Source organism: Tachypleus tridentatus, chromosome 12, assembly GCF_004210375.1.
Source record: "Tachypleus tridentatus isolate NWPU-2018 chromosome 12, ASM421037v1, whole genome shotgun sequence".
NCBI lineage: Eukaryota > Metazoa > Arthropoda > Merostomata > Xiphosura > Limulidae > Tachypleus > Tachypleus tridentatus.
Window position 1 is genome coordinate 127695819 of NC_134836.1, and position 12262 is coordinate 127708080.

Below are 12262 nucleotides of genomic sequence, written 5' to 3' on the forward strand. Positions count from 1 at the left end.
TAAAATATAATTCAAACCATATTTCCCAATAAGTGTTATAATAAAAAACAACAACAAAGCATCACAAACTTAAAACAATCGTAGGTTTGGTATGCAACACTGGTTAATAAGACCAGTGTTATGTCAACACTGGTTAATATGACAAGTGTTATGTCACGAATAAGAGACATTTAACCGAACCATTCTATAGATGACAATTTTTGTTTTGTTGTTGTTTTCTAAAATAAAAACAGGTCGAGTTCTATTCTTTTGGAAAACAGTTCCCATGTTCTCAATTATACAACGAAGAATTATTCGAACACGTATCTTATAAAACTGTCTCAACCTTACATTGTGTGAAAAAGATTCCTACAGTTGTTATAAGAATATGGAGTTTGGCCTGGTTAAACGTTAGTGACTATTGAAATATATATTAAACTCGCTAATCTTACTATAATGAACGTAGCGTGTATGTCAATATCTATGTATGTAACCAGAACTTCTGCACCATCTAAAAAGTGCCACCACAAACGAAAATCGATTAAAAATGTCACCTTGGGTATTCAAAATTCAGATAAGAAAAATAACCATGTCATGTGAAATAATCATTTCTTTATAACAGTTTTTAATACAAGTACTGTCCTTACAACAAGAACATGACTTTCACTCGAACAGTAGATATATATTTATTAATGTAATTTTCAAATGAGAAACTGTAATTTTTATAAACTTATTTTTTCAATAAATGGTTCCACTTTTAATATATAAAAACGTCAGTTTAATAGTACTATTAGTAATTACTAGCGCTAACAGCTACAGTAGTGTTTCTGTTAGTGTTGACAATAAAGACTTAATTACAAACTAAATAATATTGGGTTGAGGAATAATTCGTGAGCGTTTTTTCAAGTTAACAAAATATATTCATAAATGAAACGCTTTCGCAAAATATTTCATGTCATTTGGTAGATAAACTTTTGCTCTAATAGATGGTGTGTTTGATTTTCATATGTCTTTAATTTTTGCTTTCATTTTCAGCTCATTAAATGGAATGTTAAGTGGACAAAATCGAGCATTTTCGACACCATCTGCTTTTCGCATTTAATTTCTTGCAATTTCGTTTAAAATAATGCATACTATATACCTAGGTATTACATGAAATAAAGTATCATAATAAATGTTTTGGGTGTAATGTGTTCATGCATTGAAGTATTGTATAGTCTTGCATGTAATGCTTGAATGAAATTATTTAAAAACGCTCACGAATTATTCCTCAACCTAATACATTTAATCACAATAAACAGTAAAAGTTAATACTGTCTCTTTTATAACTTAACATTTCAGAGATATTACCTGGTTCAATTAATCACGAAACCTCTTATAAAGTTTGTGGAGTCTGTTTAGAGTATTATCCTAATCCTAAGCTGTTACTATTCTCATTGTTATAGGTGTTGGTCTGATTAGCCCTGTTACTATTCTCATTGTTACAGGTGTTGGTCTGATTAGCACTGTTACTATTCTCATTGTTACAGGTATTGGTCTGTTTAGCCCTGTTACTATTCTCATTGTTGTAGGTGTTGGTCTGATTAGCTGTTACTATTCTCATTGTTATAGGTGTTGGTCTGTTTAGCTATGTTACTATTCTCATTGTTATAGGTGTTGGTCTGATTAGCTGTTACTATTATCACTGTCATAGGTGTTGGTCTGATTAGCTCTGTTACTATTATCATTGTTATAGGTGTTGGTCTGATTAGCTCTGTTACTATTCTCACTATTATAGGTGTTGGTCTGATTAGCTCTGTTACTATTCTCATTGTTATATTTTGTTCCCTCTGTAACTTGTAGATTTGTTACACAAAAAGTGATTCCCTACTACATTCTTATCATGACTGTTGCTCTTATCAGAGAGAAGAGATTTTCTGATGTACTTTCTGGTCTGCAACATATTTCAGCAAGACTTTCTACAGATTTATCTCTCCAATTATGAGTATGTGCAAGACAATTATCCATCAAAACTAGGTGTTGAAATCCTGGAACCCAGTATTCTGAAGGGGCTCTTGAAATCCCAGGATATTTTGAGACTGTTCTAACTTTTTCCAGAATGAAGAGGTGTTACTAATATCCTACATTTTATCATCTACCAATGGTGATATTTAACCAACAGTTTTCAATCATCTGCCAGTGGTGATATTTAACCAACAGTTTTCAATCATCTGCCACTGGTGATATTTAACCAACAGTTTTCAATCATCTGCCAGTGGTGATATTTAACAACAGTTTTCAATCATCTGCCAGTGGTGATATTTAACAACAGTTTTCAATCATCTACCAGTGGTGATATTTAAACAACAGTTTTCAATCATCTGCCAGTGGTGATATTTAAACAACAGTTTTCAATCATCTGCCAGTGGTGATATTTAAACAACAGTTTTCAATCATCTGCCAGTGGTGATATTTAAACAACAGTTTTCAATCATCTGCCAGTGGTGATATTTAACAACAGTTTTCAATCATCTACCAGTGGTGATATTTAACAACAGTTTTCAATCATCTACCAGTGGTAATATTTAACAACAGTTTTCAATCATCTGCCAGTGGTGATATTTAACAACAGTTTTCAATCATCTACCAGTGGTGATATTTAACCAACAGTTTTCAATCATCTACCAGTGGTGATATTTAACCAACAGTTTTCAATCATCTGCCAGTGGTGATATTTAAACAACAGTTTTCAATCATCTGCCAGTGGTGATATTTAACCAACAGTTTTCAATCATCTGCCAGTGGTGATATTTAACAACAGTTTTCAATCATCTACCAGTGGTGATATTTAACCAACAGTTTTCAATCATCTGCCAGTGGTGATATTAAACCAACAGTTTTCAATCATCTGCCAGTGGTGATATTTAACAACAGTTTTCAATCATCTACCAGTGGTGATATTTAACAACAGTTTTCAATCATCTGCCAGTGGTGATATTTAACAACAGTTTTCAATCATCTTCCAGTGGTGATATTTAACAACAGTTTTTATTCAATCAAGTTTCTTCATTAACAACATTAACAAGTATTAGAAAGTTGTCTGTATTGAAATATAATTGCTGAATAGTGAATGAACCTCTGTGCTGAATGATGGTGGTGCAGTCTGATGAACGTACTAAACAGGTCCAATTAAAGTATTCATGAAGTATGACGGTGGTACAGTCTGAACAACATACCAAATGGATCCAATTAAAGTGTTCACGAAGTATGATAACAGTTTTAATTGTTTGTTTTATAACAAAGCTACCAAGGCTATCTGTCTCTATCTCTAACCTTGAATTGTCAAATTACAGGAAATGTACTACCTGACAGCACCTGCTGCCATCTCTTGGACTGTTCTTTCCTCAAGAAATAATAGAATGGACTTTTACACCACAATGCTTGCACAGTTTAAAGGGTCCCAGCAAGTTCAGCAACAGGTAAGTCTTAATAACACACTTGTTCATGTAATTACTTAAAGCTTCACAACTCTCCTACTTTATCCTAATTTAAGTAAGATAAAGAACACACAGTTTAATGACATCTGACTGAGCCAAAACAGAATATAAATACATACAAGATTTAAAATCCAGCTAAGATTTCAAGAATTTAGCCATTAAGATATCAAAATTAAAAGATTCGAGATTGAAAAGTCTGACCACAACTTCCAAAAAGTTGGCACAGTTCTTTAGTGGAACTTTTCTGTCTCATCAGCATGAAGACCTGTTTACATGAAACCTGGTAGGCAACATTCAAAAGGTTTATTTGACTCAACAAACATTTGTTGTTGTTGTTTTACAATCAAATATCAAAATTGAGCTTTCTGCAGACTCTCCACAATTTGAACTTGCATGTGTAAGATGGTTATAACAATCATAATTGTCAACACTGTATATGGTGTTACTTTACGGTCTTTACCATGCACTAATCGATCAGTTATATATACAAAGACGACAAAACACAGCAAGAATTCTCATGGCTAGCTGGCTCAATTTAGGATTTCCACTTGCTAAATGTTGGTTTACAGTATGTATAACATACATCATATCATAAAGTCTTAGATTCCAAAATCCTTTACTTTTGTGTCTAAAAATACCAATGTCAGAGAGTGTTGTATTGACTATGACATTTGAGTCTGTGGATCTCCTAATTATCTCTTCATCTTGGTAAGCAGATGGTTCCTCTCCTTCATAGGTCTTCTTGTTGCTTCCTTTACCATACATTTGATACAGCTATTAGTCTATATCCCTTTGGTGTATAATGGTTACTAAGAAGTGTTTGGGAAACACTGGTCATTAACCAGTCTCTGAGGTCCTTATTTTTTTCATTCCATCACTAATAAATTGATAATGTCATATACTTCTGCTTTCTTTGCCTGGGAAGAATCAGTCTTTGCTACTCAGAAAAGTCCTCTCTAATTCATCCAATAACACTCATGTTTCCAATGTCCATCAACTAATTGTTAAGTTCTGTCACATGCCTTCAGTCCAGCCCATTTTCCAGAGAGTTGCCCAATTTGTTTGTAGCTGGCACATGCATCTCTTCAAGTAAAAATCATCTTTTTCTTCATCAGTTCTAAGACATCCAACATTTAGCTCTTTGATGTCCTGTTGCCCTATCAGAGTTTGTTACACTGAAATTACTGGACCTCACTGCCAACAGAATTGATTTGTATTGCTTGCTAACTTCTTTCTTCTGTCATTAAATTCTATTCTTTTATTTAAATAACTTCCTCCTTTATTATACATTATATCCTAAGTGTGTGCCTCACTTTTCTTTCTAGCTTTGTTCCACTTCTGCTGTCTTCTAGTTTGGTTTATTAGGAGCACCACAATTCTAATTTTTTTTTGTTATCCCTTCAATAGCCTCCTGCACATATTTGAAATTGTTTCAGATTCTGTTCTGTATTGGAAGATCATAATCCTAAAGTGTTTTCAAAATGGATTTTTCTTGACTATACATACATGTAAAGGCTTCCAGTCACTAGTCATTTAAGGCAAAATCTTCCATTTTATACGAATGAAAACAACAGGTAGTAACAAGGTTTGAATCTATGTCAGTTACCTTCTCTCTCTCTCTTAAAATATTAAAACTTTTATGAGCTGACATTTTGTAGTTTAATTTTTGTGAAAGAAGTTTGTATACAAAGAATGTATGTTACATATACATTCACTTCATTTCAAGAGTTGGTGTTTTGTTTAAAAGGACCTGTGGAGGGAGAAGGTAAAACATAGATAACAGCCAATCTAATTAATACGTGTATTTCTGACCAATCAGCTCATTAAATCAAAGTTAATTCCCCTTTTAAACAATCTTAAGAAATGACCATTTCTTTAAATAATCTCATGTGTGTGTGTGTGTAAATACATTTAATGTAAATTGTTACCACCCAAATCAATCTCCTTCATAACCTACCTATTATAAAAGACAACTCTGGACTATTTACATTAAGTTACTTTTTAAAAGTTCTATATTTTACATATAAAGCTGATGTAATCATATGTAAAATAACAATCAATCTTTGTTTACATGAAAACATAAAATGATTTGTTTGCTTGTTTAGAATTTTGTGCAAAGTTACATGAGAGCTATCTGTGCTAGCCATCCCTAATTTAGCAGTGTAAGACTAGAAGGAAGGCAGCTAGTCATCACCATCCACCGCCAACTCTTGGGCTACTCTTTAAACAACGAATAGTGAGATTGATTGTCACATTATAACTCCCTCATGGCTGAAAGGGTGAACATGTTTGGTGCAAGGGGGGATTCAAACCCATGACCCTCGGATTACGAGTCGAGTGCCTTAACTCACCTGGCTTGCCAGGCCTCATATCAAATGATACATGACTAAAACTTTGATTAGATTATACCCTCCTGAGACCAAGAAATATTGTAATGTAAGATAATCTAAAAATTATGTATATTTATTTCATAGTGCTGGTTAATATGGAAAAAGATTTAAAGTTTTTGTTTTATATAACTCAGAACAATTGTTTCTTCTAACAATAAATGATACCACTTTAATTTACACTAACTGGTTCATTTAATTAACACGAACAAAATGTCAAAACACTGACTGGTTCATTTGATTAGCACTAACAAAATGTCAAAACACTGACTGGTACATTTAATTAACATTAACAAAATGTCAAAACACTGACTGGTTCATTTGATTAGCACTAACAAAATGTCAAAACACTTACTGGTTCATTTGATTAGCACTAACAAAATGTCAAAACACTTACTGGTACATTTGATTAGCACTAATAAAATGTCAAAACACTGACTGGTACATTTGATTAACACTAACAAAATGTCAAAACACTGACTGGTACATTTGATTTACATTAACAAAATGTCAAAACACTGACTGGTACATTTGATTAACATTAACAAAATGTCAAAACACTGACTGGTACATTTGAACACTGATATTATTTTCCACACTTTTTACAAATGTTGTATCATCTGTAGTCTGAGCTACTTTAATATTGGTGTTAATTTAATCTTTATTTTACTTTATTTTTCTAATTGGTCAAAGGGGTAGCCACACCTTCACTTTTTATTTTACAAACAATAATATAATACTAACCTCAGGAATGAGTTCATTTACTGAATGCCAGAAAGATTTCATTTTCTGTTTTAATGTGTCGTCAACAATTACAGTATTTACTTATATGAACACATTTAGACACACTAGGACAATTACCATAAAGTTAGAACAGTTACATGGTTGTAACTAAAGAAATATTATGGATGGAATTGAAACCAGTTTAATTATTGTTTGTTTCTGTAAAATAGAGAGAAGTTTAAATATGTTTTAAATAAAATGACTGTTTAGTGACTGTTTGTTCACCCTGTGGAGGTACACATTTATAAACTTATAACTAGACATTATTGTGCAGGGCCCCCAAAAGTGTTTTATTTCGAGAGTAAACAAAACCAAAATTAAGAGCAACAAATATTTTTGTTTCTTGCTTTTGAAGGTTATATGTCATGCTGTGTTACAACCCATTAGAAGGTTATATGTCATGCTGTGTTACAACCCATTAGAAGGTTATATGTCATGCTGTGTTATAACCCATTAGAAGGTTATATGTCATGCTGTGTTATAACCCATTAGAAGGTTATAAGTCATGCTGTGTTACAACCAACATAGTGTGTGATTCATCTCATAATTCACAGAAAGCACATTTTAGTGATTTCACAATAGTACAAATTGAAACATTAATCATCCCTTTTGGTGTTTATTGACTGACTGACAGACAAAACATTACTGAATAGTGGTACAGGTAGTGAAAGCAGGTGACCTCTCCACACAGCTTTCAGCCCCCTTTTGGAAAAACTACAAATTAAATACCATTCTAATAACAACTTGTAGTTTTATTAAGCATATGTGTGTACTAATAAGCACACCATGTATTACCAGGTGTCATTTTACTTACCTCACGAGCAATCTGATCTAAGGCCTGATCCTCCACAGAATACAACTTAGTCGTAGCCCTTTTACGACCACTCCCAACTGTAGCCATGGCCAAATTCTTATTGGGTTCCACACAGAATAAAATACAATATTTCTTCTGAGGTTCAGCACACTCCCATTTTCAGAAAGACTGAAACCAAGAATCACATACAGGTTTATAAATGTCATGTTTGTTACATACACATTGCTATTGATGTTAACACTATTCTTAGTAAGACCATTTAAGGAATTTTCTTTGAGCAGAATTTTGCTTATATGGTTTCTTTTTTCTATTATTCTCTCAAAAGGAGTTAATGGAAAACCCTGAATATTAAACACTTATCAACTGGCTGACAAAGTTACAGAATAAATACATACACTTGAGTAATTCAATAAGGTGAAGGGTGATTCTCTACATATTGTATGAGATAATTTATTAGATCTTGTTGTACTTATGTTAATCATGAGAAATTCATCTAAACCTATTTATGGATACTGTAACACAGTCTCAGTAACCACACAAATAAAATGTACATCAGGAAGAGTATGTCAGACATCAGTTGTTAGTGAAGATTCAGTCAACGTGGCTGTAAGTTTCTGTAATCTCTCAAATTACTGATAATATGCACAGTAATAAATAAATAATAATGCCACTAGATTGCATAAGGAACATAGGGCCGTAATCACTGCGGTTTCAGTAACAGACTTGTTTTTTAAGTGAGTAGGTTGTTAGCCTACTGCACAACCCCCAATCTGGAGGACCAAATTCTCAGCCCACCGAGGGGAATCAAACCCCTGATTTTAGTGTTGTAAATCCGGAGACATACCGCTGTACTAGGGGGAAGGGGCAATATACACAGTAATATAGGATATTTTTTTAAAGTGTCAATAATGTTTTTCAGTAATCATAATTAGCCATAATACAAGCATAAAAATGGACGTCATGGTCACTACACCCTGCCTGAGGTGGCTAGAAGACTACAATGTAGTATTGGCAACAGGCTCTTGTAAGCAAGCTGGAGAAAATACAAACTGGATTTCTTCCAGCAGAATGGATAAAGTAAATTCCTAAAATGAACCTGAAAAAAACTGAAAGTGGCATTTTATCCTGCCTGTGCCAGAGTGAAAGGAAATAAAATAACAGGTTGTTTGATGGCCTTTCACCTATTACAAATAACAAATTGGCTGATGGCCCTTCACCTCTTACAAATAACAGGTTGACTGATGGCCCCTCACCTATTACAAATAACAAGTTGGCTGATGGCCCTTCACCTATTACAAATAACAGGTTGGCTGGTGGCCCTCCACCTATTACAAATAACAGGTTGGCTGATGGCCCTCCACCTATTACAAATAACAGGTTGGCTGATGGCCCTTCACCTATTACAAAAATTATGTTGTTTGTGCAATCACCAAAAATATGAAAACAGCACACAACAAAGAGAAATTTCATACTCTGAGCCATTTGCTTGAGAATAGAGTCAAATGGAGAGATGGTCATCACAGGTAGACTAAGTGACAAAATGTGGCACACAAACAAACATCTGCTGACTGAAACCACTAGCCTACAAACACTGCATTGTACAGTGAAGAGAGAGAGAGATACAAGGCAAATGTGGGAATACCTAGAATGCAGTGCTACTGGTTTCACCAATGAATAAATAAATAGACCTATAACTATAATTTTTATTATGATTGCATGACACCCAGAACACAATTGTATGTAGCATTTTGGTACATATTGTTAATGGTTATACGTATCTGTTAGTAAAACAAGTTATTGAAGTTTTTACAATTTTAATAAATGCACATTACAAGTTGAAAGCAACAAACAATTTGATTTTCAATCAACTGAACAAAATGAATTAAAAACACCAACAATAAGAATAGCTTTTATGAGAGGGGGGGGAGAGAGGAATAAGGTAAAAGAAAATAGAATGTGAATATGCAAGAAGCACATAAAGGTTCCAAAAAGACAGTAGAATATCTTATAAAGGAAGGAGACAAAATGCCAAAAAGATGTTCAACCAGGAACTCATCTTCAACTCCTAGCATAAATTTTGAAATTTTAGTTCATGTTCCCTCAGTTCCCTGGGAAGATTATTAGTGTAATTTTCAACCAAGTAAGAGATGTGTAAGGTGAAAGAAAGTTGTTGGAGAGAACTCCTTCAGATTGTAATATCAGTTTACAACTATTACTCAACATCTTAATACAAAGAGAAATAAGGATAAAGATTGTACTTCTTACAATGCAAATGATGGAACTGTCTGAATTTTAAAAACAGTCTTTGCAGTGAACTTCAACCCTAAATAACAAAATGAGGTTCTGAATGTATGATGGAACCATGTAATGCACTGTTCACAGTTGCAGCTTTGCACAAAGATTAATGCAAAACTTATCTTATCTGCTCAAATACAAAAGAAGTAAAACAAAAACAGTTAATGCTTTTGTTGAGTTTTTTTATGATAATGAGTTTGATCCAGTTCACCTGACATGATGGTAGCTGAAGAAGTCATCTGAAACAATGAGTCACTAACAGAATTTATAAACATTTATATGGTCTACCTGTTGCAGCAGTTAAGCAGAAAGTACAAGAAATCATTCACATGGAAATATTCTGCAACATGTCATGGTAAGAGAAATGTAGATAGTGTGAGTGACAAAACCAGATTTACTGACTAAAATTTTACAATGAGCAAAAGTATGTGTGAGCCTATTGTTCAAAAAGCCCACAAGTTTACTAAAGTTGTAAACAGTCTGTTAATTAACTTCATCATAATTTTCTTTGACAAAGATATGAAATGGGATGACACTGTTTGGGATAAAAAGAACCTTCTTTAACCAAAAGGGTCCATCTCTTGAAATAATGCTCCAAACAACAGTCTTCACCTTAACTACATTCCAATGCACACAGCAATTTAAGAACAGGTTGGCCTGATGGTTGCATCTTATTTCAAGGTGGCTGGGTGCTGGCCAGTTATGATGTCAAAACCACGCCCAGAAACTTCTGATTGTTGTTAGTGGTCAGTATGAAGTCATCGTCACAACTAAGTTAGCTAATAATGTCCTGAAATGGCCACATAGAGAAGAAAAACTGTGGTACAAACTGGCATTATATGAAAGATCCAACCACCAAAAGATGATAGTTAAAAGATGAAGTCAAGTTTCTATAATAAGGTTCGCACGTGATGCATGGTCCATCATAACTTATGTATACTATTAGCTCTTCTTAGTTTTATCTTTGTATCTTGCAGAGAAAAACTATCTTTCTCAAAATGTGATCATAAGATGTACCTTCTTACTTATTAAATCTGTATAGTTCTGCATGAGAGACAATTTGTTTTCAAGATATTTCAATTGCCAAACTTTCTGTAGTGAATAATGTTTCACAATGCATATAATTTATTATACTAACAAACTTGTGTGTATAAAAGGACAAACATTTAATATCTTGGCCAAAATTTATTACCCCTTTCTCAAACAGGCAATACTCTCTTTAGCCTTAGCTGTGACACAGTGTATAATAAAACTAAATGCTTATATGTAATACTTAGGTTGTTTATTTTTCAAAATAATTCTTAAATTTTGAATTGAAAACAATAATTATATTCTCATGTAGGCTTACTTTTTTAGAGTATTACCTTACAAATAATTCTCAAACATTAATAGTGAAAAATATACATATAGTTTAATTATTGAAATGTTGTAAAACATTAAGGTTCTTTTTCCCATTTTCAATAGCAGCCAGCTTATCCATAAAAACTTTTAAACAAAATCTAAGATACAAAGATCCATCTTTGTCTTAAGTGCAGTTTACTTGCTTAACTTATTTTTTCTTTGAATAAACTTCATCATTCTCAAGTTTACAGTTAAATTCCATATTCTTGAAAGCATAGCTACATTATTTCATCTACAGTTTAGTTCTATTACCAAAACTTCTGGGAAAAAACTTTTTTGTTAAACCTCTTTGCTTACTTTAGTGTTTCTGAAATAATTCTGCAAATGGATTAACCTATGTTTAGAACAAAATAATACACACCAAGCTACCATAGGTTTATTAATAAGCATATATATATATATATATGCCAAATCAAAATTCTAGCTTCACAAAAGCTGACATCATATTCAGTTTATAACTGTTTTAATTTTTACTGCATTTATGAAAGCGTTTTAATACGTACGCTAAAACGAACCATAAAAACTACAGTCTGTTAGTAGTATTTGTCCTAGTTTAATTTATATTTTTAAATGTGAAACGAACTCTTAATTTTCCTGTGGTTTGTAGATAAAATTTAAATGTTTAAACTGATAAAAACGCCTCTTCTTTTTCCTAAGAATTTGTAAATTTACACTTACCTTTGGGTTGTAAAATACTTTATGAACGTTTGTATAAATTTTTAACTTTACTGCGTTTACATACAACATGTAAAGAAGATATTACTATACACTTGGATTACCAAATTGGAACACTAATATCACCATAAACTTGAGATGAGTAGGCCTACTAACGATTCCCGGATGTTTAAAAAAAAATAATGAAAACAAAGTAAAGAAAGGCCATTATTTGTTTTCTCTTGAAGTTAATTTAGTTTACCAACTTTTATCAACAATTTACGTTTCATTAATACCTTCGAAACATAAGTTTGCCAACTGTTTCTTTCTTCATAACTTACAACAGCTACTTCAGAAAATTTATTTGTTATTATACAAATCATTCCGCATAACTCCAAGAAACTTCTTCTGATTACCACGTGCTGACCACCAGTTGTTGTATTGATAGAATGGTTGCTTGGTTTCTATGAAAT

General features: G+C 32.8%; 1 protein-coding gene across 3 annotated transcripts in view; it reads right to left on the reverse strand.

Moving 5' to 3' along the window:
• LOC143234656 (leucine-rich repeat flightless-interacting protein 2-like) overlaps positions 1 to 12241 on the reverse strand; it is a 70561-nt gene extending 58320 nt beyond the window's left edge. For 2 of the 3 annotated variants that reach the window (XM_076472177.1, XM_076472179.1), the window contains exons 1-2: positions 12086 to 12241; positions 7440 to 7607 (exon numbers count right to left, since the gene is read on the reverse strand). In XM_076472177.1, the coding sequence (XP_076328292.1) occupies positions 7440 to 7526 (87 nt within the window). In that variant the 5' untranslated portion in view covers positions 7527 to 7607; positions 12086 to 12241. Of the gene's footprint in view, positions 1 to 7439; positions 7608 to 11813; positions 11973 to 12085 lie in introns of those variants that run through there. The other variant, XM_076472178.1, reaches the window with a different exon arrangement.
• Positions 12242 to 12262: the final 21 nt, after the last annotated feature.